Genomic DNA, 22,861 nt, shown 5'->3' on the forward strand with positions numbered 1-22,861 from the left:
GGGGGTGGGGGGCAGGGGCAGAAATGTCTTTACAAAAACAAATCTCCTTGTGTTACAGTGGTTTGGGGGTTCATTTCACTGGTCACTGATCAGTATGAGAACAAGCGTGGTCCCTTGTGCTGCTGTCTCAGGGGTTGCTGAATGGACCAGCGTTACTCACTTCCATCTTCCAGCAGGTTGCTGCATGTAACGGTAGTTCATTAAGGCTTGAAAACACGTTTTTGTTTACTGGTCCCAAGCTGCCTCTTGGCTCCTGTGGCCAAGGTGGGAAGGCAGCCTCTTTGTGCCAGGCAAGAATGTAGCCGGGGCCAGCACGGGATGATTCTTGAAGTGGCTTTGGACCACGCAGCTCTGTTTAGCTCTGTTATCTAACAAATACTGTTGGTTTATTCACGGAATCAGTAGATGTCTTTAAATGTAACCTGAGTTTTTAAGTGAGCACAATCTGATGGGAGACAAGGAACGATTTCAGCCCTTCTGTGAAACCAAAATCCTTCTGAACTGAGGAGTTTGAAAAACATATGTTCAAAGCACTTTTAAAATAGCTGAAAGCACTCTCTGTCTCAGCTCTCATCTACTTCAAATGGCTGAGCCTGAACCAAATCCTGTGCTCTATAAAACTCTTTATAGAGTTTTATAATAAAAGACAATGGCAATCCTGTATGTTAGACCTTCAGTGCTTCTTTGTAAATTTTAGCCGTGAATGTTCTACTGTGGTCTTTAGTTACCTTCTTATATCTGATTCTTCAGGTGCAATGTTAAATATTGTTCAAGATTCAGCACTGTTAGAAGCCATTGGCTGTCAGATGGAAACGGTAAGTATTTTTTGTTTGTGAAGTTACCACTTCAGAAAAAATGCATTACTCCTTTTATCTGCTGTTGTAAGGCCTCAGTTAGTGTCTTCAGGTTTGATCATCTTTTTTTCTCCATTGTATCTGAGAACATCCTCTGGCATAGGGAACTCAGAAAAATCTTCTCATTGCTCAAAACTGACTTTCAATTTGCAGAACGGTGGTGAAAATAACCTCTTCAAAAGCCACAGTCGTACTAACAGTGGCGTTAGCACTGCAAGCGGAGGCAGTACAGAGCCCACCACACCAGACAGCGAGAGACCAGCACAAGCCCTTCTGAGGGATTATGGTAAGGATAGCTCTTCTGGAAAAGCCCTGTCATTATATGCCAGGGTGATGTGTTTGGGGTTTTTTCTGTTCCTAGCTCTGGCTAATAACATTAATGTGCATGGGTGTTTGGAACCCAGGGTGGATAGCCCCTCTGTTTATTGCCAGTTTGTGCTCCTGTGTGCCCTTTAGCTGGTTGTTTTTTAATCCTACTAAAGGACTCTGTTAATGTTTTAAAAATAAGAATGTAAAAGTTTATGAAAAAGGTGTTTGCAAACTGCTTTAGCTTATGTTTTCAAGACACTTACTTTTCACGAACAATGATGGGATAAATGTACACCAAGTGTAACTTAATTGCGTCATTCATTTTGGTAGCATTCCAAATGCTTACCTGACTTTTGCAGCACCTTTTCTTAAACTGTATTTAAAGAGTGTTTGAAGGACTTCTGGTTTTATAGAGTAAGTAGAATGCTTGTGATGTGTCATTTGTTACAAGAGAATTTAGTAATTAACTTTAGTTTGTGTCTTTGTACTGTGCATTTTTGAATCTTTGTAATAAAATCCATGTTCTTCTTAATCCATGTGTGGTAAGCTGGCAGGATGTCGAGATCCTGGAATTTCATTTGCTCATTTGTTCTTCATCAATTTAACTGATGTTGACCAAGTAAATGTGAGAACAGATCACCTTTATTATATTGTAGCCTAGGCTGACAGCTCTGTTCTTGCCAACCAAAAATGTGGTGTGTAGTTTTTTGGGTTTTTTTTTTCTCTAGTCCTATAACTAAGGAGAGAAGGGAGTTTAGCAGGGAAGACTTCAGTATATTCTCAGGGTTCATGTAAACATGTAGGTGCTTTCCCTACAGGATTTGTTTGTTTGAAATTATTAAAGTGCCAGTTTTCAGCACACCATTTGAATTCTGTGTTTAATTTGTATAGGTTTTCATTGACAGGTGCTTGTAAATATATCCATTTATAAGGTTAAAAAAAAGCGCTTTTAAATATTTCACTCATCGAGTCTTTAATCCATGATGTAATTTGAAAGATATTTTTGTAATATATTCATTTTATTTGATTTTTTAAATTTCCTGTGCACAGCAGGTAAGATCGTAAGAAACTTGTGAAAAGAATTTCTGTGTTTCTGCTGGATGCTTCAAACAAGAGAAAATTTTACTGTTTAACTGTAGCAGACACTTGAATCTGCTACTAGTGTAACATTGTACTTAGCTCTTGCGTGGTAAATATGATTATTTAAGTTTTTGGGAAAGATATACTTTAGGTCTCATAGCCAGAGGTTCAGGGAAATTAAAGGTCTAGAAATAATTGCATCTTTTTTTTCTCCAGGACTGATTCTTTCATTATCTACATTTATCTAAATCATACAACTTCTGATAAACACTAGGTATAGAAAAAATGGGTAACTTCTGGCATAGATACGTCAAGTTACGTATACTCTATTAGTTCGTTGCTGATGCCTAAATATACAAGTACTAATGTCTAATATAAGTTACCAATGCCTAAATTTTTTCTGAAACTACAAGACATCACAACAATTTAAGTACAATAGCAAAACCTGGAGCTAACTGTTCTGCTGCTGAAATGCAGCAGAGTGCTGGAATTATCCAAAAACGTCTTTTTAAAGAAAATAATAATAATAAAAAAGAGATAAGCTAGTCTGAATGTATTTATATAACGTCTGCTGGTGTATTTAAGGGAGTTAACCTGTGCAAAAGTGACCAACCTGATTTCTAGATTCTGGGTTGTATATAATTTTATTTTGTATGTGTATTGTGGCTGCTTTGGCTTGTGCCTGTGCTTTGCTTATTGTCACTAATGCTTAGTTATTTTCCCTCCCTGTGCTGTGTGGTATTGGGGTTATATCCTAGCTCTTAATACAGATACAGCTGCTGGACTACTGATACGCAGCATTTACCTGGTAACCCAAAGACTCAACTCGCAGTGGAGGCAGGACATGAGTATCTCTCTGGCTGCCCTGGAGCTTCTGTCTGGACTGGCAAAGGTGAGAGGTGAAGTTTTGTGTGCTCTGGTCCCTTCCCAAAGGGTGATTGTAGTCCTGTTTAGGTGGAAGTCATGCTGCCAAGCGGATGTCTGTGTCCAAGTTTGTCGGCAAACGTTCCATGGGGACATGAGATAAAAAACACTACTCCTCTTGTACTTGATCCTCTCCGAAGTAAATGCTCTGTGGCTCGAATGATGTGTGCCATGTAAGTGCCCGTTGGCTGGAAGTGAAGCTCAGGGTGGCTTGTTCAGATGCATGTGACTCTGCTGTACGATTCTGGCTGGTTCTGTTGAGCCAGCTGGATGGCTCTTGACCTTCTCTTGCATTCCCATGTGTCTGGTTTGTTTTTCACACTACAGGGGATGCATCTGCCGTGTTGGGTAGCACAGTTGAGGAAGAACTTACAACTAAGCTTCCAGTGGCAGTGTAGAGGCTTGTGCCATTAGTTTTCAACCCCATGGTGACCCATTTGTCATAGCTTTGCTTCATTGGGTGGCCCGTCTGTCTGTTCACAGTGTAACCAGACTTAGAAACAAGAGGTTTTGTGGCTGTTAGCTGGCAGATGGCAAGTGTGCCAGAGTATTACACAACTTAATTGCCCTTTTTGTAAGTGTTGTACTTGTTTTTCCCCTTCCATCTCATCTTGGAAATAGTTTTCTGAGCTTAGAAAATGGTAGTGTATTTCTAATATAAAGATGTCACCTTCTTCTGAGTTCTGTTTCTTTGATTCAACAGGAAATAACTGAGCTAAAGCTTTTGGTGGGGGCAGGGGGGCTCTTTTTGTTGAGAAGTAAAATGTCCTTTTCTGCTTGAGGGCTCTTGTCCCCAAGCTGGACTTCATGATGTTTGTTAAGCAAAAGTCCAGTGTATTTACAGCAGCTACGATGACCTGGTGTGGCAGTTCAGCATTTCCTGTCATGTTCCCCTGGGAACTCGACAGATCTTTTTGAAATACGCATGTGTCAGGCTTTTTTTAGAGCGTGGAGTCAGCATTGAGCCATGTTGGACTAGGTGCTTATTTTATTACTGCAGCAGCATGAGCCGAAAGATGCATTTGAAAGTGTTCTGCAATGAATTAATGTATGGTTGTTGGGTCTTACAGACGGTCATACAGAACCAGGGGTTCCTGCAGCTTATGTGTGTGGTTCAGCCAGGTTGTTTTGGGTTTGGTTTTGTGTTTGTTTTTTTTCCTTGGCTTGCAATGAGATGGGAGTGTGGGGGGAAAAAAAAAATCTCTTCAAATGCCTACCCAGGTTAACATTAAATATTGTAATCTTTGTATAATTCTCATGCAACTGAAGTAACTCTTCCTCCGGAGTATCTTGGATATCTTTCCTCTTTGTAACAAAGAGGGTGGAAAGAGATCACCTCTTACTGCAGAGTGGGAACCAGTTCTGGTCATGCCTTTGGAGGTGCCAATTCCCAAAGCCCTTCTCAGCTTAGGGGCTGCCCTGTCTTGTGTCTGTTCAGCACCAGGTTGTTAATGGGACTTGGTAAATTCAAAAATCCTGTTTCCGCAAGAGCGCTGGTTCACCAACCCGCTCATCATAAGCTCATCTTGAGGGTAATCTATTTGCCATAGATCTTCGCTTCTGAAGGAAATGCTGCCTTCGTCCTAGGGCTCTGAATTGTCCCCTGCTTCCTGGAGTTCGGCTGCCTGGTGTCACCAGCAAGACCTTTCTGCTTGGATAAGGGTGCACCTTATGAGTAAAGCTTTTATACGGCATGGTCAAATGCTACAGAGTAGGAAAATCCAGCTTTAACTGTTCCTGTGTCAAGTAACAGGTTGGGAAGAAAGGAGCAGAGAAATTCAGGTCTTTAGTTTTACAGTGTAGATCCTCATGCCTCAGTGTACAAGGCTCTTCGCTAACCCTCCGGCTGGAGCGTTGCTCCCTGAAGCCTGGAGTTGGGAGAGAAGCAGAGAGGTTTCTGCAATGAGTTTTGGAGGGGGTATGGGGGCTTTGTCAGTCTGCTTGTCTGAGGGTGGATTTTCTGCTGCTTTTTCACCGGTAAAAGTTACTGTGCTCACAAAATGTGCCTGGTGGAAAGTTATGTGAGCAGAATGAAGCCCTGTGGAAGGGAGACTTGGCAGTGAGTGCATTCTCAGAGATACAGAATGGGTTCCTGTAGCTGAAGGAGAGAGGTATTTGCTGAAAACGTGTTTCAAATACTAATTCAGTTTGCAATTAGTTTTTTATTAAACCGTATTGGTACCACTCTTGCTCTTGGAAACCAAGCCATGCAATGTGGTGATGCCTCAGTGCAGCATTTCCTTCCTCTAAGTTTCAATATCCATTGCTATTATGTCTGTTTACCCACAGCTTTTAAGCTATAATCATAAGAGAGTGACAGTTATTCCTATTTCTTAAAACTGCATTTAAAACACTTTTAAAATCTGTTTCTTCTCTGAAAGACTTTTGTGGAGGAATTCTCATCCTCTCCTGCTTGGGTTCCACAGGTGAAAGTGGCGGTCGATTCCTCTGATCGGAAGAGAGCTATTAGTTCAGTGTGCAGCTACATAGTGTACCAGTGCAGCCGCCCGGCCCCGCTCCACTCCCGCGACCTGCACTCCATGATAGTCGCTGCTTTCCAGTGCCTCTGCATCTGGCTCACGGAGCACCCTGACATGCTGGATGAGAAGGTAAGAGTCTCTGAGCACTCCACATTGTAATGCCTTTCGTGCCTGAGCTGCCTGGTTTTGATACGTTAAAATAATGTGGGTTTCTTTGTTTTCAAAAGTATATTAGGAATTTCAAAATTAGTTTCTGTGCAAAATAATTTTGAATTTTGATTTCTGCTCTTTATTCACTAAGAATGATTTTGGCTTTAAAATTACCTTTTGTATTTCTGATAACATCTTGATCTTTCTTGCTTTGCGAAACTGGAAAAAAAAGAGAAGAAAAGAAAACCTGAAAAAAAACAGAAACTGAAAAGAGAAATATGGGAATTAATGGTATATACATATGTAGCATAGCTACCTCCTGCAGATAAATGTCACTAAAAGCTATGGCTCTTCTCATTTCTCAGCTCTTACCTGTTGAAAGCATCTTCTAGAGTTAATGGAATTCCTTTGCTAATATTTTGATCATCATAGTTTGTTTCACCAAGAAGCCAGTTTTCCAGAAAGTGAACGAGGCAGAGCTCAATCCAAGATGGAATTTGCTTGGGAAGCCTGAAAAAGAGCAGGAAATGTGTTTCCAACAGCCTTCTGGCCTGCTGTTAAAAAGAAAAAAAAATTAAAAATGCTTATTTTCATTGTTTGTCTCCTTGCAGGGACAGCTTGGTGATCTTTCTATATTTTTATATATCATGTATATTAATATGTATTATATAATATTTTAATATAGTTTTCTATAGAACATAAGTCTTATCCTATAGCATATACAATATGTATATCTTTAAAAAACGAGAACTGAAAACACACAAGCAGGACTCTAAATAGAGATGTGTTCTGCATGCACCTTGGGATGCTGGGATGGCAGTAGGTGGCTAGGACAGGATGGTTTCCCTGGATGTGGCACAGTGTTGCATAATGCTTTATTTCCTTTCACTAGGTTCTTTTTTTATTTTAATTATCACCGCATATTGAGATAGTGTTATGTACAGTGTGTAGTATGTACTGGACACTTAATAGCTCATCCTAGAGTCCTGATAGCTGGTTGGAACCTTTTGTTGCATTTGCAAGTATTAGAATTGCAATTTTCCAGGTGCCTTGCCTTATTTGCTCTGAATTTCACCTGCTATTTTACTAGCCAACACTGTAAACTCCTTCTGTAATTCTTCATGGCATTTGCATCTTGACGTTGGTTTATTTTGCTCTGTCAGAAAACTTGAACCTTCCTCTTCACCTCTTTTTCTACATCAATTCCGAATATACGGAAGGGCAGAGGCCAAGGCATAGAACCTGCCTGGTCTCTGGTGGTAAAAACTGACCATTGCTTGTGTTCAGATTTTGGCTGTATTCTTAGAATATTGTTATTGTTCTCCTAGTGAGTTAGATACCATGATACATTTTACTTACGAAAGCTGTTGGCAGTTGAATGATTTGGAGAAGGATTTCTCGCAATTTTCCAGATGAGTTCATTCTTAATGTGCTTAGAACTTAATTAAAAGTTCTGCAGGGAGTCTCAGAAATGCATTTATTATCTCTTTAAATATGTTACCATTTTTCAATTGCACTCTTAATAATCCTCTTGGCAATTTTGTACATACATAATGGAATATATTGTGTGTATATATTCATTTAGAGCACTTTCTGCCATTAGAATAAAAACATAAGTAGACATCTATAGATGGAGAAAATTTCATACCTATAGCAAATGTGATCTTATTCCAACACTGTTAGAATAAGCTTCTGCCTTTATTTCTGAGTTCATATTACCACCATTAAGTTATTTTAATTGATGGTATATCACTGTTTCACTGATGTCTTGGAGAGATTTATGGGATCGCTTCTGTTTTAAGGTGATTCCGCTTGTGTTTTAGGATTGTTTAAAAGAGGTACTGGAGATTGTGGAGCTGGGCATTTCGGGGAGTAAATCCAAAAACAGCGAACAAGAGGTCAAGTACAAAGGAGATAAGGAGCCAAACCCTGCATCCATGAGAGTGAAGGACGCTGCTGAAGCCACACTAACGTGGTATGTCATTTGTCAGGGCGTGTGTACTACAAAGCATTGCCTTGTCTGAGAGTGTGTTATTTGGGAGCTCCCAGCTGGTGAGATCTCTGATGTAGCAAGAGCAGTTGAAAAGTCAGCCAGAAGCTCTGTCCATTTTGCCCTTTAGGCAGGGTTGTCCTGCACTCTGCCTTAGCTGTCTTCCCCCTCCTGTTACAGGTGTCCAACAGAAAAAAGATCCCCGTGATTGCTGTCTTCCCCTCCTGCCTGCTCTCTTCCCTGGAGAGCAAAAGCCAAGTCCTCCTGCAGCCCCTGGTGTTCTGTTTTCAGCCAGTCCTCTCTGCGGACAGCAGTTCCCTCTCTCCCACTTGACCTAGTGATCCTGTCTTTCCATTCCCCCTTCTCCTTATCCTGACAAGATATGCCATCCCCACACTGATTGGGAAACTGGTAGATGCTGTCCCCTGTGTAACGCAGCAGGGAATGGCATATGCAGCGGATGTAAGCTGGTGCAGGGTGGGATGTCATTCTGCCCACAGCACTGGGCTCGCTTAATATATTTGAGAGGTTCCGCTGGAAATGCAGTAACAGATAATGTGTGGGTGGGAGAAGGGAAGCACAGAGAGGAAACTGGAGATTTGCTCCAGAGAAGTTGAACAGCACTGTTTTACTGCATGAACAGCATGATGGTAGACAGGACAGATTGAGGATGGGCAGGATAAATATGTTTTGCAAAAGGCAGTAGCTGCTTGCTTTTTTTGCTCTGCTTTGCAATAAAATTGTTATAAACTTTACCATTAGTAAAAACAGCAGTGTAATTTCCAAGGCAAAAACTACTACTCGTTGGAACTTGTGGACAAACCTTTATTGCTGTCTAAAAGTGCCTCTTTTCATTTCGAGAGATGAAACTGTCTGTTCTCAGAGTAAAGTGGAAAAGTGTTTGGGGAGGACTTCAATTAACTTATTTTTGATCTGGGTGGTGGTGGTAAAGTCCTGAGTTTGATCGTATGATCTTCAGTCTGACACTGGACAACTCTCATTATTGGTTGCTGCCATAGAAATCCTCAATCTCTATAGCATTAGGTGGATCCCGTACAACTTCAGAGGATTTATGTTGGTACTTGTAGGAGCCTCCCGAGGCTGTGGCTTGAAGGAGGTAGGCACTGCTGGACCACACCTGGAGGCTTGTGTGATCCTGGGCCTTTATCTTAAAGGGGTTTAAGTTAATGTAATGTCTACTTGAAAGCCAAGACAATCACAGCTGTTGCATCTACTGTGGCTGCCTCGTTTCTTGATAAATGAGTAGGCTAAAGTATGGATGATTATCTCTGATTGTCCACAATCTTCTTAGAAGTATGTACATAGAAAAAGCTGTGGAAGGCTACAGATTTTTGTGCTTTAAAGCACATCTTAATATCTTTATAACCTAGGTTATAAAGGAACTCATTCTGTAGGCAGAGTACCCTTCTTTGTAGGTTTTCATGTATGTTTTTCTGAAGTTACTGTTTCTGTTTTAAAATACGCTGATGGGAGAGGGCAGGCTTGCCCTGACAGGGTGACTGCTATGTCAAGATTACAAATGAAGATAGGAGTGAAGATCTGTGCTTGGGAGAAACAGTTTGTTGTCTTAATCTGTTTTAACTTTTTTCTCACTTGCAGTATTATGCAGTTACTTGGAGCATTTCCTTCTCCCAGTGGCCCTGCTTCTCCTTGCAGCTTGGTGAATGAAACCACATTAATTAAATATTCTCGTCTACCTACCATAAACAAGCATAGCTTCCGTTACTTCGTTTTGGATAATAGTGTCATCCTGGCGATGTTGGAGCAGCCTCTAGGGAATGAACAGAGTAAGTTCATACTTCCCATTTCCTCCTTCCTCTGGTTAAAACTCTGGAGGGAGCTGCAAAACAAAGGTGCTTCATCAAGTGCACGTTTCACGTTTCAGAGGCTTACCTGTCCTGCAGGTGTGTGACTGAGCAGTGTTGTTCTGGGGTGAAGTGATGGGAACAACTTTAATGTCACTGATAGTCAAACATGAACAATTGTTCATGTAGTTGTCTTTCACCCAGTTGGATCAGACACTTGCAGCTGACTGCCATCTAAAGTATTGCTGATGGACAACAGCAATAGCATTACACTTTGAAAACATCCTTGTTCATAAAAGAATGAAAATACAAAGAGTATAGCAGGCTTGATAAAGATAAGTGCTCAACAAAAGGTTGATGTGACACTTTTATTTTGCACAGTTGCTTTTGCTTGCTTTAGATCTCCTGTTACTAAACGTTTCTGTGGGTGCATTCAGCTCAAATGGTTTTAGTTGCTGAGGAGCTGTTAGAACTTTCCCATGTACCATCCTGTTCTATCAATGACACCTACTGTAGAGGAGATCTGTCACAGGGTATTGGCTTTCACAGCCAAATCTAACTCTCTCTCAGCCTCATGTGCTTTGATTGACAAGAATTTACCGATCAAAAAATAATCGGGTATTAAATTACTTGATGCTTTGAACTGAATAACTGATCTCCTGTAAGGCTTCATGTATCATGGCATTACCTAACAGAATAGATGAAAATTCTTCTTTATGCTGCCTCAGATTAAGACTAATGTGTATTAGATCTGCTGCTCTGCCACAGATACATTTTCCTCCTCTATGGACAGGATGGAGTCCGGATATTAGTCTTGAAAACAGAGATTGCACGGAACTTCATGAACTGGCTAAGAGAAATTTGGGTTTTTTGAGCTGTGATCCAGAGCGCTCCAGCCTCATTCAGAATCACTAAATGGATCTTGCAGAAAGTGCTGATGCTGGGAGCCATTGCTGCACGTCCACCCACAGCCTGGGTTTGAGCGAGCATGTTCCTGACTAGAATGGATTAGAGCACACTAGAACGGCTGAGCAATTCTCAGCCTTACTCTCTCTGCTACATGCATTACTGAGGAATCCTGTAAAGCTATTAGAATCTCAAATTAGATTATCTTTTTCTTGCTGTGCATAACTTGCTTACAAATCCCCTTTGACTTCTAAGGTTAATTGCAGTAATGCACAAGTATGTCAGATCACTCCTGAGACAGATTGCTGCAGTGGGTGGCTGTGGGGAGCTGGTTTGGTTTGTCTGTGTGGGTGCTTCTCTAGCCGTGCTGCACCCTGTACTCCCCAGGAAGTACTGGGGAAGGAATGTGTATCTGCTAGTTACCTGATGGTGTCAATCGGTGCTTTACGTGCACAAAAGATAAATATAAATAATTTTCAAAAGAAAAGCTGTAAATGAATGATGATCCCTCTTCTAAGGTGGCTAATGTCAGTGGCCTTTTAAGTCTTGAAGGAAGGCTGGAATCTCTGCAGTGTTCAAACTGTCGTTGTGCAAGTTGAAAGGCACCTCGGGAATCTGCAGGCTAACCTCCTTCTCTAAACAAGGTCAACACTGACCTCAGACCAGGACAATGTGACCTGACACTGTCCAAGTAGGTCTTGAAAACCTATGAGAACAACTTGTCTGTATCCCCGTTCCTTGTGGTGAAAAATCTTCCATGATGTGAAGTCAGAATCTTTCCCGTCTTAGTTTGACCATTAGCTCTTGTCCTCCCACTGTTCTCATTGCTGCTGTTTGTGTGGGACCTTTGGAAACTCTGTCTTACCTGAACCAGCAGTGGCTGAACAATGTTTTATCATTTCCTGGAGATAATTTGGAGAGAAACAGTGATGTGCATGAATTTGGGTGAAAGTTACTTTTAATGATGAGACTGAGCTGGCTACTGCTGAACAGACCACGAAGTAGACTAGGAGTTCCCTGCTGCAGAGAGGAGGATTGCTTGTTCCTCACCAGGAATTGTCTTCTGGGTCGGGGAGGAGTGAACCTTGAAAACAAAACCTCTGTCATCATGCCTGCATTTCTTTTTGGTTAAATTATTGCACAGTGAACTGTTTGAAACTTATAATGATATGTTCTCTTACCCCGTGTGCTTTGCAGATGACTCTTTCCCCTCTGTCACGGTTTTGATCCGTGGGACATCTGGAAGATTTGCATGGGCCCAGCAACTCTGTCTTTTACCAAGAGGAGCTAAAGCAAATCAAAAGGTCTCTATCAAAGCCCGTAAAGAAATCTTTAACTTAGAGATGTTCAGCAGAAATTCCACTAATGTGAGACAGCCCCACAGAGCTGGTGATTATACATTAAGGCTGAGCCACGGGGCCTTTAGCTGTAGGTAATGTGACACATCTCTGGTGACTCTTTACGACTTGTGATTAATATTAAATACAGGCTGTGAAAGTGCTGTTGCCTTCTAGACTTCTTTAAGGGGAGGGGGCATTCTCCTTTGTGTGGGGTTTTTTGGGGGGTTGGGGTTGGTTTTTATTTTTTTGGTGAAAACATCTTCTGAGGTGATGGGGCAATGGACAGTGTATTTAGTGTGTAGGCACAAGTGTTGGTGCTGATTTTAAGATGTTGGGCAAAGCCGTCACAGCAGAGGGAGTGAAGTCTGGAGGTATAGAATGAGATGCTGCAGAAAGAACAGCTATTCAAGCTACAAAGCCCAATGTTGCAAAGGTGGCTGTAAACCTAAAAAAATAAAAATCTAGATTAACTCTGGAACGGCTCTGGAGAAGAATAGTGGAGGAGAAACACTCCAATCTCATTTTACAGTAAAATCTCTTATTGCAGTTGTCTAGTGAAGCATGTCCTTCCGCTATCAAAATTTGTCTGAACTTCTTCAAATCTTTGAACTCTTCACATGCCCCTCAGTAAAATAAAGGAAATAATAACGTAGCTGAAACAAGGGCCTGTCAAGTCAGCTGTCATGTTCACATTTTGATGACTCTGGTCTCAGAAGACCCTCCACGTGCTGCCTTCGAGCTGCACTGGCATGGAAGCTGGGCTGTTTTGCTAAATAGTGTTGTCCAGGTGTGTTACCTCCCACACCAAAGGAGAAGTCAGGTCCTGGCTGCTACCTGCATTACCAGTTTTAAAGGAACTTTTCTAAATTAAAGACATTCTATAACTTTAATGTTTAAGTTTTTGAAGCATAATTGATAGTAAACAAATTTATAAAGCAGCACTCAAGATGTAGTTAAAGGGCTTGCTTGGACACTATGCACCTGCAAACCTGCACCTAGATCTTCTTTTGCTTTCATGGTAACTTCAAGTTTTGAACTGCATACTAAGAGTTTGGAACATAATGTGGTAACGATGTCAAAATTGCATTATGATACATTATGCAAGGTCTTTTGATATTCCTGCAGCATCTCCTGACCCACAGCCTTGCTGCTGTTCTCCTCCAGGACTTCTCAGCTTGACTTGTTGTGATGGCCATAGTCAGCAGGGTTGAAATGAGTCTTCTCAAACAGCTTTCGCTCCATGCAGTTAAATGGGCTGAAAGGAAGATGTTGCCATGCAAGCTTGCCATTTTTATTGGGATTTGCAACTGCTTAGAGGTTAGATGGTAAGCAGAGTTCATAGGTTCCAGGAGTGCAGACACCAAAATGGGCAGAACTGTGTCTCTTTAAATTTACAGCCACATTTTTAATACAAGTCCATTAAAGTACCTACTGAATGTTTTCTAATGACACCTCTCACTAATGGATTGGTGTACTTCTGGTGGTGGTGGCGGCGGGAATGTTTTTCGTCTGTTATAATAAAGTCCTGTCTAGTGGCATGATGCCACTAGATGTAAAATTTATCCCCCTTTTTTTGTCAGACTTTTGTACCAGAACCTCGACCAGCTCCTAAAAATGATGTTGGGTTGAAATACAGTGTGAAGCACCGCCCTTTTCCCGAAGAAGTGGACAAGATCCCATTTGTGAAAGCTGACTTGAGCATTCCTGATTTACATGAAATTGTGAATGAGGAAGTAAGTAACTCCTAGTCTCTAACTTAATTTTGTTCTTGGGTTTTTTTTTTTCTGTTCGTGAATCATACACTAATGTCTTACTGTAAATAATTTTACTCTTTAGCTTGACTAATTTCATATTAATGGAATAATAACCTCTGCAAACTAATGAAATCTGTGTACTTCTCCAGAAATGCCTTGGATGTATTTTTGGGAGGCACCACTCCACGTGTTTCACTACAGATCCTAATATCCTGGTATTGCTAGGAAGCAATGACTTGCATTTTGTTACTGCTTCTGGGGAAACAGAAGGGGCTTTTTTGAGACCTCCCAGGAGAGGAGGGGGGTGTGGGTCTCAAAAGTATTTTAAAGTTTCATGGTGCCAAAAGTGTTTTAGTTTCTGCTCACTTAAAAGGGAGAAGCTGGTAGCTGATACTGGATACATAAATTTGCAACAGCTCTCCGATGAAACACTGTGTTTAGGCGTTCCCTTATAACTTTGCAAGGGCTTGTTGATAGTGCTTTAGTAAACGTCCTGGTGGTGGAGTTGCAGCTGCTGCTCCACCTGTGACTGACAGCTTTCCTAACCAACATAGCTGTTTTCTTAGTGGATCTTAGGATCTTGGTGGAATCAGCATTTCATGTGATGTTTTTCAGCTCGAAGAGCGACATGAGAAGCTGAGGAATGGCATGGCCCAGCAGATTATTTTTGAGACTTCCATAGATCAGAAGAGTGAAGAGGAGTGGCGGAAGAAGAGCTTTCCTGATCCGATCACGGAGTGTAAGCCCCCGCCACCGGCACAGGAGTTCCAGACAGCACGCCTGTTCCTCTCTCACTTCGGGTTTCTCTCGCTAGAGGCATTGAAGGTGACCTGATACTTCTTGGTGTTGTGCAAACACCCTCAGTACCCATATGGTCTGGCTTGGCAAAAGAAGAAAACTAAGTTGTGTTAGCGGAAGGTCAGCTGTGCAATTCCGGCTACTGTTAAGCTGTAGTCTCATCAAATAAAGGGATGGGTTCCAGTCTTCCAGGATTGAGGGCAGGGCTGTGAAAGGCCATGCCTCGAGTTGAACATGCTCTAAATAGGTGGCTGTATCTTTATTTTTGCAGTGGTACATAAGCTATCACTTTCACATGTTTGTACTGGAAATCATTCCCTCCGCTTGAATTAGGTTTTTGTGTTGGTGCTTTAAGAGTTTCTGAAATATGACTCCTTAGAAGTTCTGCTCCAGAGATGGTTGTGCTGAGGTGGTTTAGTCACATATAAACACTTGGGAGTACATCTAGGTTGTAGAGCTTTCTTTTTAAAGTTAAAATAACAACAGTCTATAGAGATGATCCATATTCTTAATTTGAAAGTCTGGCTCTTACCTGCAGATTCTCCCTTTTGTTGCATTTCCTTCCAGAAAACTGTCAACAAAAGTAGACAATGGAGCTTTTGCAAAAATGATGCCTAAAAGTGCTTTGTATTTTGCGTATTAGTATATAAGTTAATAAACGTGAAACTGCACATGTGACTATGTATAGTGATATTTTGAAAGTATCTGCTGCTTTTGTTGTGGTAGCTAGCACTCTTTTTGAGAAAAAAATACCATTTTTATTTAATAAGGAGAGCAGAAAGCAACCAATTGCTGTTGCTTATTTACAGTAACAGGATTATATTGCATCAGAAATTTGTGTATGCTTTTTGCCCTTAGGAGAAAAGGGAAATTGTCTTTTTATATTTTAATGGATTATTGTTGAAGCCATAAAGACCTTTTCAGTTAGGAAAGATGTTTTTTAAGCTGTTGAACTCTGTCTGTTGGATAGGAACCTGCTAACAGTCGTCTACCTCCTCACCTGATTGCACTTGACTCTGCTCTTCCTGGGTTTTTTGATGACCTTGGCTACTTGGATTTACTACCATGTCGTCCTTTTGATACTGTTTTCATTTTCTACATGAAGGCAGGCCAGAAAACAAGCCAGGAGGTAAGTGAAAGTGTCTGATTATTGTCTTGTTTCTAGTAATCCTCAAGTGAATGAAGCATTGCTACTAATGACTGGAGTGGAGTGTCAGAACCAGGGGTTCTGGGCTTTGCATTTATTTACACAAATTGTTGTATCGGGTCTGGCTGAGATGGAGTTAACGTTGCCCAGAGCAGCGCCCGTAGTGCTGTGCTGTGCGTTGGTAGCAGCAAGGCGTTGGTAATGCACCCGTGTTTTGGCTACCGCCCAACAGCTCTGGCACTGCATCAGGGCTGCCTCACTGCTAGGCTGGGGGCGGGCGACACAGCCAGGACAGCTGACCCCACTGCCAAGGGGATGTTCCATACCGTATGGCGTCTGCTCAGCAATAAAAGCTGAGAGAAAGGAGGAGGAAGTGAGGACACTGGTTATTTACAACCTTTGTCTTCCGGAGCAACTGCTATGCGTACTGCTTCCTGGAAGGTGGCAGGACATGGTGTGCTGATGGGAAGTAGAGAATAAATCTCTTGGTTTTCCTTTGCTTCTGTGCATGGCCTTTTGCTTTATTAAACCGCCTTTATCTTGACCCTTGAGATTTTTCCATCTTATTTTTTCTCCCCTCCCTGTCCTGCTGAGTGGCTTGGTGAGCACCCGGCATCCAGCCAAGGTCAACCCACCACAGCAGTGTGAGCTATAACAGGTCACTGTGTATTCTTTTCATCTGCAGATTGAAGTACATTACCCACATTTAGGATTGTTTTAACATTTTTTTAACATAGTTTTTATATCTATATATATATAGTATTTTTATCTTTTCTGTCCCTATTGTCCTTATTTAAAGAGTTCAAAGATTCATATCAGAAATGCACTTCAGACTTACTGGCTCAGCTTGCAGGGAAGGTTGCAGTTTGTTCCAGCAGTGGCCAGGTAGTTTTGTTTGATTCTGATGTTAAATACATGTTAAAGGAATGAAAAATTCTCGGCAAGAAAGAAAGTATTATTGCTTTGTAAGTCTTTACATTATAGTATTGACATTCAAATGCGATTAGGTTAATCAGGTTAACTTGTGCAAATCTAAATCGTAACTTCTTTAGACTGTGACCTAGAAACTTACTAAGATGACTTACGAGCTCATTAGAAAAGGCTGTTACTATAGTACCTTCTCACTCATAATTCTCATAGTAAAGAGTAGAAGCTTAGCTTCCGCCATAAATTCTTGTGTCACCTCCTCGTGTTGCTGTGAATGTACAGTTGACAGAACACTGTACCACCTTCTGCTGCTGTGTAGAAGACACTAATTCTTAAAACCAGGATTGTGCTGTTTGTGAGTTTTCAAGTTGAAGTTCAGAGTAGCCAGTACACGGTCTTTCTGTCTCCAGAGTCAGCTACAAACAAGATAAACAAGGCTTGCCTTCCAGCTGATATGTGCTCTTGCTGAGCTAGCAGAATGCTTTTTTCCCCATCTGAGGCTTATATGCCCTTATGGATTTAGACAGATGAGATTATATAGTCCTGCAGAACTTACCGGCCTTTGGAAACCATGTTAGCATGGGTTTTGCCATGTAGATTTAAGAAAATCTTGTATTTCGGAGATTCTGGACATATTTAGGCACGGTATAAAGATGCCACTCTTGCTTCAAGATCCCCAGACGTCTTGCTGCGATTCCTAAGCCTTTCAGGTTGTGTAGAGTCGCAGTGGCAGTCAAGTTAATGTACTCGTCTCTATGGACCTGAGCCGAGTGAGATGCTGATTCTGCTCCCGTCTTCAAAAAGACCTGCGACTTATTTGTGTCCTGTTTTGTTCTCAACATTAACAATCAAGAGAGGAAGAGATCAAAGCCAAGTTGTGACAGTTTCCGCTTTGAGTGTGGCTGGTTGCCTCGTCCTACTCGGCCATCCCTGCGTGTAAGTCCGGTCCACTTCAGCTCAGGACCTCTTTCTGTTCTGAGCAGTGACCGCTGTCCTGTCACAGGGCGTGATGTCAGCTGTGTTTTACCTGATGCTGCACAGCCCAGAATAGAGGCATCCAGCCTGCTGGTTATTGCATTGGGCCCAAAGATTTTTCTGTGGTCGTAGGCCTTTACAGTTGAGAAGGGTCTCATGGCATTTATTGATATGGGGTAATGAAACCGCTCGCACACTTTTTACATCATTATACTTCACATCATTAAATGTCCTTTGAAAATGCCCCCTTGTCCTCGCTTTACTGTAAATTCTTTTTTTAATGGCTCAGATATAAACCCATATAGTTGTATAAAGCCTGAACTTGCCTGTTTTCTGAAATTGTCTTCAAAACTGTACTTATCTCGATTCATTGTGAAGCATAGCTATGACTTCAGTGTGCTCAGTAATGAGAATAATAGTAATATTTCAATGCAATGTGTCTAGTCACTGCTGAATATTTTACAAGGCATTAGGATGGGGTGCCAGGACCGTGTGGATACGAGGAGCCTCCTGTCTGGAGGCTTTCCTTCCAGCGCCTGTCCCCGTGGCTTCTGCTCTGCTGGAGCCTGTGTCCCAATGTACTGCCCCTGCACAAAACCAAATCAAAGACACTTTTGCCACAAACCAAATTCTCATGTGGCCCAGCAAGGAGGGATGTGGTGAACAGCGTTGTCTGTTCCGCAAATCCCAGTGGTTCTGGTAGACCAAATCACAAATCATCGATGTGTCCCTGCATGCCGTTTGGTGAAGGTCTCAACTTTCACTTGGTAACAATGGGATAAAAACTGCCTTTGGATGTAGAAACATCCCAGATCTTTATAAGAAGTAGGGTTAAGGTTTAAAGTGAACAGTACAGTGTGACATTTGATGAAAGTGCATGCTCAATCCTGCCAAAAATTGTTTTGCAAAATCTGTTTCATAATTTACTGTGCAGTGAGGCCTGCCTTGTAAGTCACTGTGTGTCATGTACAGGTGAGTAGTGCTAAAATACCTTTCTCCTAAAATTTCACCTCAGTTTAGTAGTGAAAACTCTCACGTTATATTTGGTGCTAATGCAGATTGTGTGCTGAACAGTTCAGTGCTTTATCCCTGATGAGTGGATAAATTTCAAAATTGCCATTTCTAGCTGTTTGACTAACTATTTTACAGGCTTTGGCAATGATGGCAGAGAGATGAGCAGATCGAATAGGACATTGCCAAGCAGGATGGGAGGATGTTGGGCAGCACAGAGTAGTGTCCATGTAGAGAGTCTGGAGTTCCAGGCTTGCTGAATAACTATATTTGGGCAAAACTGTGTTAGTGACACAAGATTTTAATTGGAAAAGTGGGGAGGAAGAGAGCTGCTTCCTAGAGTCTCCTGTACCTACCGTGGGGCTGCTGGTTGTTTCAGATCCTGAAGAACATGGAGTCTTCCAGAATTGTTCAGCCACATTTCCTGGAGTTCTTGCTGTCTCTTGGCTGGTCCGTTGACGTAGGGAAGCACCCTGGGTGGACTGGCCATGTCTCAACAAGCTGGTCAATCAATAGCTGCAGTGATGAAGAGGGACCGGAACAAGGTAAGACATAGTAAATGGTGTAATATTAAATTAAAATGCTTAGGCTCCTTTAGGAGACAATTTTAAAATTTTTTGCTCCTGGATACCTATCTGAGCACTTGCATATTTTTTTCAGCTGAATGCTGATGTTTACTAGAAAGGAATGTGTAAATATTAGATTAAGCTTCAATTCAAAATGAGCAAAACTGATACCTGTATGTTGTTGGGAGGCAGTAGCCTCAGCAAGAAACACCTCTGTGCTAGATTTTTAGCAGACTTGACGAGTCTCTAACATATTATCCAGCACCAGCATTTGGGTGAAATCAGATACAGATTGTGCTGCATATATTGTCCCTGCCTGTAGCAGGGGGTTGGAACCAGATGATCTTTGAGGTCCCTTCCAACCCAAACCATTCTATGATATTGGCAAACGGACTTGAAATACTGTGTGACCTTTAGTGTTCTGGAAGTAGACTAAAATGAGATGTTGACTAACAAGTTAGCCTTGTAACCTTGCTTGGTAGGAAGTAATGAAAACAAGCTGCTGTTTGTAGGTCACAGCAGTTGAGCCCACACATAGCTTTTCTCCTGTCCTGCTTAATTTACTCTGCTTTTTTCCATGAGAACAGCTCCTCCTCTGGGCTTGTCATCTCCCACCCTCTCCCCATTCTGTCAACCAAAATGATCCTCAGGGTAGTGAAGTGCTAACCCAGGGTGGTGAACTGGAGGTCGGGGTAGTTTCTGCCTTGAACAACGTAATTGGATTACCTGGGATTCTGATGGTGTCCTGCTTGGTTTCAGTTGGGTTCATGGTCATTACTCCAAGGGCCAGAGCTTTTCTTGGTGATCTACAGAGCCTTGTCCTTCAGCTGTGGGCCACATGAAGGCATTGAATAGGCTGATCCTGCTTGTTTGATGTCATTGATCTACGTTTGCATCAGGTGCAACACCATTACTGCTGCAGTTGCTTAAGCAGCACTCTTGCTCTGCTTTCCCTTCGCTGTGCCTTAGAAATGCTCTTCACTTGTAACTGCAGCCAACTAAAGGTTCTCTGTTCATTTCTAGAATAAAACTACAAATGATAGAAGGCTTGAAATGTTGGGGAGGGGTTAAGAGAACAGAGGTACAGGTCAAGAGAGGTTACAAAATGGCCAGGTCTTGGATTAATTTTCCCTTGAGGACAGGGTCAGGCTGTGCTTTACTTGGAGGCAGAGCCCTCTCCCTGCTCTTTGTGGTTGGCTTTGTCAGTATGGCTGGGCAGAAGGCAACACCCTGAATTAGGGAGGTAGCCTGTTTTGATCTGGGCTTTTTAACTTGGATTTTTTTTCAGCCATTTAGATTAGATCACAGACCGCCAAATAGTTGAATTAATTCAACAGCTTGGGAGAAGAAGGAACACAAAACACATTCAGGGATGGGGGGGGGGGGCGGGCGGGGCTACTTCTAATCTGGTTCTGCTGCTGGAAGAATCCATGAGTGGAATTGTACCTTTAGCAAGCAATGGCTAAAACACTGACATGGTAGATTTAAAGTACACTTGGACCAACTTGTGAAGATTGCTTGATTATTTTCTTTTCTCCTCCAATCTTTGCTGTGACTAAAGCTATTTATTATCTTAAATGGATTTTCTCTTTGTGGATGGCTCTGATGATTAAAAACTCGTTCAGGAGTCTAGCATCCTGGCTTGTATCAGACATAGCGTGGCCAGCAGGACCAGGGCAGTGACCGTCCCCCTGTACTTGGCACTGGTGAGACCACACCTCGAGTGCTGGGTTCAGTTTTGGGCCCCTCACTCCAAGAGGGACATTGAGGTGCTGGAGCGTGTCCAGAGAAGGGCAACGAAGTGGTGAAGGGTCTGGAGCACAAGTCTGATGGGGAGCGGCTGAGGGAACTGGGGGTGTTGAGCCTGGAGAAAAGGAGGCTGAGGGGAGACCTGATCGCTCTCTACAACTCCCCTGAAAGGAGGGTGTAGCCGGGGGGGTCGGTCTCTTCTCCCAAGGAACAAGTGATAGGACAAGAGGAAACAGCCTCAAGTTGTGCCAGGGGAGGTTTAGATTGGGTATTGGGAAGAATTTCTTCCCCGAAAGGGTTGTCCCTCCCTGGCACAGGCTGCCCAGGGCAGTGGTGGAGTCCTCATGCCTGGAGGTATTTAGAAAACGTGTAGATGTGGTGCTTGGGGACATGGTTTAATGGTGGGCTTTGGCAGTGCTGGGTTAACGGTTGGACTTGATGATCTTAAAGGTCTTTTCCAACCAAAATGCTTCTGTGATTCTGGAATAGCTTCCAGTGAGACATGATTAAAATAAATTCACAGGCATATGTTTGGTTTTGTTTCCCTGTGCACCCCCAAAAGCAAAGACGTTCTTAGGCAATTGGGTGACGGTTGAGGTGCTGCTCCCTGGGAGCTGTCGACCAGAGATGCAGGAACGCTTCCCTGATGGCGAGGCATGGCTCAGAGGCTCCTGCCTGCCTCTGGCACCTCTCTGTCAGCATGCTGAATTTCACTGCTCCATTGGTTTTGCTGAGGCAGCTCTTCAGGAACCCTTCTGTAAACTGGATCAGAGAAATAATTCAGCTTAAAGTCCTTGCTCGTCTGTCTAGAGGTGGTATGGGGAGGTGTTTGTAATTTATTTACAGCATGGCTCCACTAAAGAATGGTTTTCTCTCTATTGTAAAGGCCTGATGTACTGGCCAACTGTGATGAGGGAATAAACGGGAGCCGAGAACGAGGGATTTTCTTGTATTTGGTTTGATTCAAGAGAGCCTTTTTCTAACTCTCCTTGGCAGAAGATAAGACAGAGGAGAGTCTGTAGAAACTGGCTTGAATTCTAGAGTAGTATCAGACTGAAGTTATAAATGTTTGAATCCTTTGGAAATTTAATGACTGAATGATGTCTGTTAGAGGGAATGGTTAGAAATAGCTACTAGATGAATTCTTGTGGCAGATGTGCTTACTAGACTACTCAATCCAAGGGAAATAGAGTACAATGGAAATATGTTCAAAATAAATCCTCTCCCGACCCAAAATGCCATTTCCTTCAAGAGAACAGAAAAGTTTATCTGAGAATGGTCGTTAGCCATGAGATTTGACTGTGAAGCCTTCTCATTTTGAAATGAGATTTGCGTGATTTCTTCTCATTGATTGCACCATGTATGTGAAGGTCTTCTCCTGAGACAGTGTACAAAGAGGTAGAGCTTCCTTTTGACCAAACTTTCCTTTTATGTCCATTTCAGATGATCTAATTATTTCAGAAGATGTTGGGGCAAGTATCTTCAACGGGCAGAAGAAAGTGCTGTATTATGCGGATGCCTTGACAGAAATAGCTTTTGTTGTCCCATCACCAGTGGAGTCCCTAAGTAAGATCACTTTGTACAAGCTGTTTACAAAAACCAGAACTGTTTTTTTTTTCTCAAGAATGTTTTCAGAAGCAGAACCTCCCTAAGATAACTACTAGTGTGTCTAGCAAGATCCTTGTCAGAAAGCTACTGATGTCTTAATTACAACATTCTCATCCTTAGACTTCTTCCTAAGGTGGTATCTGTTCTGTGCCCCTTTTTTTCTCAACCTAAGCATCAATACATGTCCAGGTTTGCACAGCAGTATTGCTGTTACCCTGGGTGCATTAGGTTGGACATATGGTTCACCACCAACTGGTGATGCTTTTTATTTCTCTCCCGTCTTGATGACATGCTCCTGCAGCGCATGGACGAGCATGTGCACAACCATTGTGTAGATGAGCAACAGCTGTCATGGCATCTTTTTGCACACTAAAACCAGTGTGCAAAAGTTCCCTGGAATAAAAGGGCTGTGAGGAAATGATAGCCATAGGAAGGAGGAGATTGTATTCCATAGGAAGTAGATGGGA

At 42.2% G+C, this 22,861-nt stretch overlaps 1 protein-coding gene across 6 annotated transcripts in view; it reads left to right on the plus strand.

Moving 5' to 3' along the window:
* RALGAPB (Ral GTPase activating protein non-catalytic subunit beta) overlaps positions 1-22,861 on the plus strand; it is a 66,304-nt gene that overhangs the window by 33,385 nt on the left and 10,058 nt on the right. For 4 of the 6 annotated variants that reach the window (XM_054845037.1, XM_054845040.1, XM_054845036.1 and 1 more), the window contains 12 exons: positions 751-815; positions 1,008-1,140; positions 3,002-3,135; positions 5,594-5,776; positions 7,621-7,772; positions 9,408-9,595; positions 11,717-11,823; positions 13,440-13,592; positions 14,229-14,438; positions 15,382-15,540; positions 18,851-19,016; positions 22,230-22,352. In XM_054845037.1, coding sequence (XP_054701012.1) covers positions 751-815; positions 1,008-1,140; positions 3,002-3,135; positions 5,594-5,776; positions 7,621-7,772; positions 9,408-9,595; positions 11,717-11,823; positions 13,440-13,592; positions 14,229-14,438; positions 15,382-15,540; positions 18,851-19,016; positions 22,230-22,352 — 1,773 coding nt within the window. The remainder of the gene's footprint in view (positions 1-750; positions 816-1,007; positions 1,141-3,001; positions 3,136-5,593; positions 5,777-7,620; positions 7,773-9,407; positions 9,596-11,716; positions 11,824-13,439; positions 13,593-14,228; positions 14,439-15,381; positions 15,541-18,850; positions 19,017-22,229; positions 22,353-22,861) is intronic. The other 2 variants (XM_054845038.1, XM_054845041.1) reach the window with 1 other exon arrangement.

The sequence above is a fragment of the Grus americana genome, chromosome 17 (assembly GCF_028858705.1).
Source record: "Grus americana isolate bGruAme1 chromosome 17, bGruAme1.mat, whole genome shotgun sequence".
Lineage (NCBI taxonomy): Eukaryota > Metazoa > Chordata > Aves > Gruiformes > Gruidae > Grus > Grus americana.